This window comes from Perkinsus marinus, assembly GCF_000006405.1.
Source record: "Perkinsus marinus ATCC 50983 genomic scaffold scf_1104296941402, whole genome shotgun sequence".
Taxonomy (NCBI): Eukaryota; Perkinsozoa; order Perkinsida; family Perkinsidae; genus Perkinsus; species Perkinsus marinus.
The window spans coordinates 1-1,730 of record NW_003212560.1 but is presented as its reverse complement, the minus strand read 5'-3'; the positions used below and the strand labels follow the sequence as shown (position 1 = coordinate 1,730).

General features: G+C 50.6%; 1 protein-coding gene across 1 annotated transcript in view; it reads right to left on the bottom strand.

Annotated features, from left to right (window-relative positions):
* Positions 1–1,123, bottom strand: part of Pmar_PMAR023880 (Spindle assembly checkpoint kinase, putative) — a gene marked incomplete at both ends in the record, with an annotated part of 2,174 nt that extends 1,051 nt beyond the window's left edge. Inside the window, 7 exons of the mRNA XM_002781825.1 lie at positions 101–248; positions 295–419; positions 497–598; positions 641–729; positions 760–872; positions 919–1,033; positions 1,079–1,123. Coding sequence (XP_002781871.1) covers positions 101–248; positions 295–419; positions 497–598; positions 641–729; positions 760–872; positions 919–1,033; positions 1,079–1,123 — 737 coding nt within the window. The remainder of the gene's footprint in view (positions 1–100; positions 249–294; positions 420–496; positions 599–640; positions 730–759; positions 873–918; positions 1,034–1,078) is intronic.
* Positions 1,124–1,730: the final 607 nt, after the last annotated feature.

Below are 1,730 nucleotides of genomic sequence, written 5' to 3'. Positions count from 1 at the left end.
GGGAGAGTTTCTGATTGAGATCGTGTAAACGAGGATCGAACCGCGTATAGGTTCAACCGGTCCACAGACACTCCGTAATACTGAACTGAGAACTACATACACCTTTCTGAGAGGGAAGTATGGCACAGCTCCTATGCTCCATATGTCACTAGCGGGGGTCTGCTGCCGCCCGGCAAAGACCTCTGGAGCGGCAAAACCTGGCGTACCACACTTCGAGTAAATCTGAGTGGTATCGTTCTCGAGACAACCTGATAAGTAAGAAGCCTCCCTATACTGCCATTTATGAAGCCTTACTCCAACCGAAGTCGGTAAGTCGAATTTGTATGTCCCCTGGTGTTAGATTTGATATGAGGATATTGTCCGGTTTGATATCCCGATGGATCACACCATTATCGTGTAAATACCTCAGCAATGACCGCCTCTTGTGAGGCACACTAGAAGGCAATCCTACCTAGTTGCAGCCGCAAGTTGATCTATGATAATAGCAGCAGTACACGCCGTGATACTCAGGGGTAACGTCTTAACAGCAGAATCGACAGCCAAGGTGGCCAGAGCACCCGAGAGTGATCCAAAAGGACACCATTCGAGCAGCATGTAACTGACCCTTGAGCCTCGGACCACCACTGAATGGTCCGACTACATTCGCCTGGAATCTTCGAAATAGTCGTGGAGAGCTACGATGTTGGGGTGAGTGCACATCCGGGAATGGAGACTAACTTCACGTTTCATCTAAAGGGAATCGGTCCAGATTGATCTCACTGATGCTCTCACATGCTCGGCCATATTCCTAGCCTCAAGTGGACCCTTGGTGACCGTTTTCAAGGCATAGAACTTGTCCTTTCGTACTACTAGGGACACTCTGGCGAAACTACCTAAACAGAGCACCCATATTAGATCGCTCTTAACAGCTATGCCTACCTTCCCCTAGTTGAGGCCTTGCCTCCTCAGCGAGCTCGAAGCCCGAGTCCAGCAGCTCCTGGGGTAACGAAGAGGCCGCCTTAGGTGAGGTCAAACAGCGAGATGCGGAAGCTCTCTATACACAGAACTCATCATAAGCTCTCTCGGATTTCCCACTTACCATCACATTTGCTACCAAGTGCTCTCTCATGTCCCCCTTGGTCATAATAGGCAGACGACGACCTGAGCGGACTAGTGCATCACTAGGTCCACTCCCCCGAGGTGCAGCAGGGGGCAACTCAGGGATGAGGTAATCCCGTAGCCGGGCATCCACCGCCACTAAAGCCTTGATGGCACCACGACCAAGGTAGGAGGCGATCTGAGTGACGATACTCCCAGACTGACCAGGTCAAGTCCAGCTTACTGCTAGCATAGTGGGCATTGGGATGTCTAGCAGACCTATTGACGTCTCTCTCCCAACAACCGATCGGATTGTCCTCGAAGTCGTCCTGGACCACTCAGCCAAGGGCAATACTGGACCTACAAAGGAAAGTATTGGCCTTGGTGGGAAACCTGTGTAACACATGTAGTTTCCGCGTCATACGCCCGCTCGGGAGATTCCCCTCCGTCTCGAATGACCCGCTTCAGCCAAGCTACCATCAAAGCAACAAGCAATCACTCAAATGACCCACTCTACTGTACGCAACAACATGGCACCCTTGTACGCTCACATGCTCATGCATTCACTACTATTGCTTCTAGTACTAAAAGAGCACTAGAAGAGGGAGCAGCTATGATAATGATGAGAGTATGGTTCAATAGTACCAATGAAC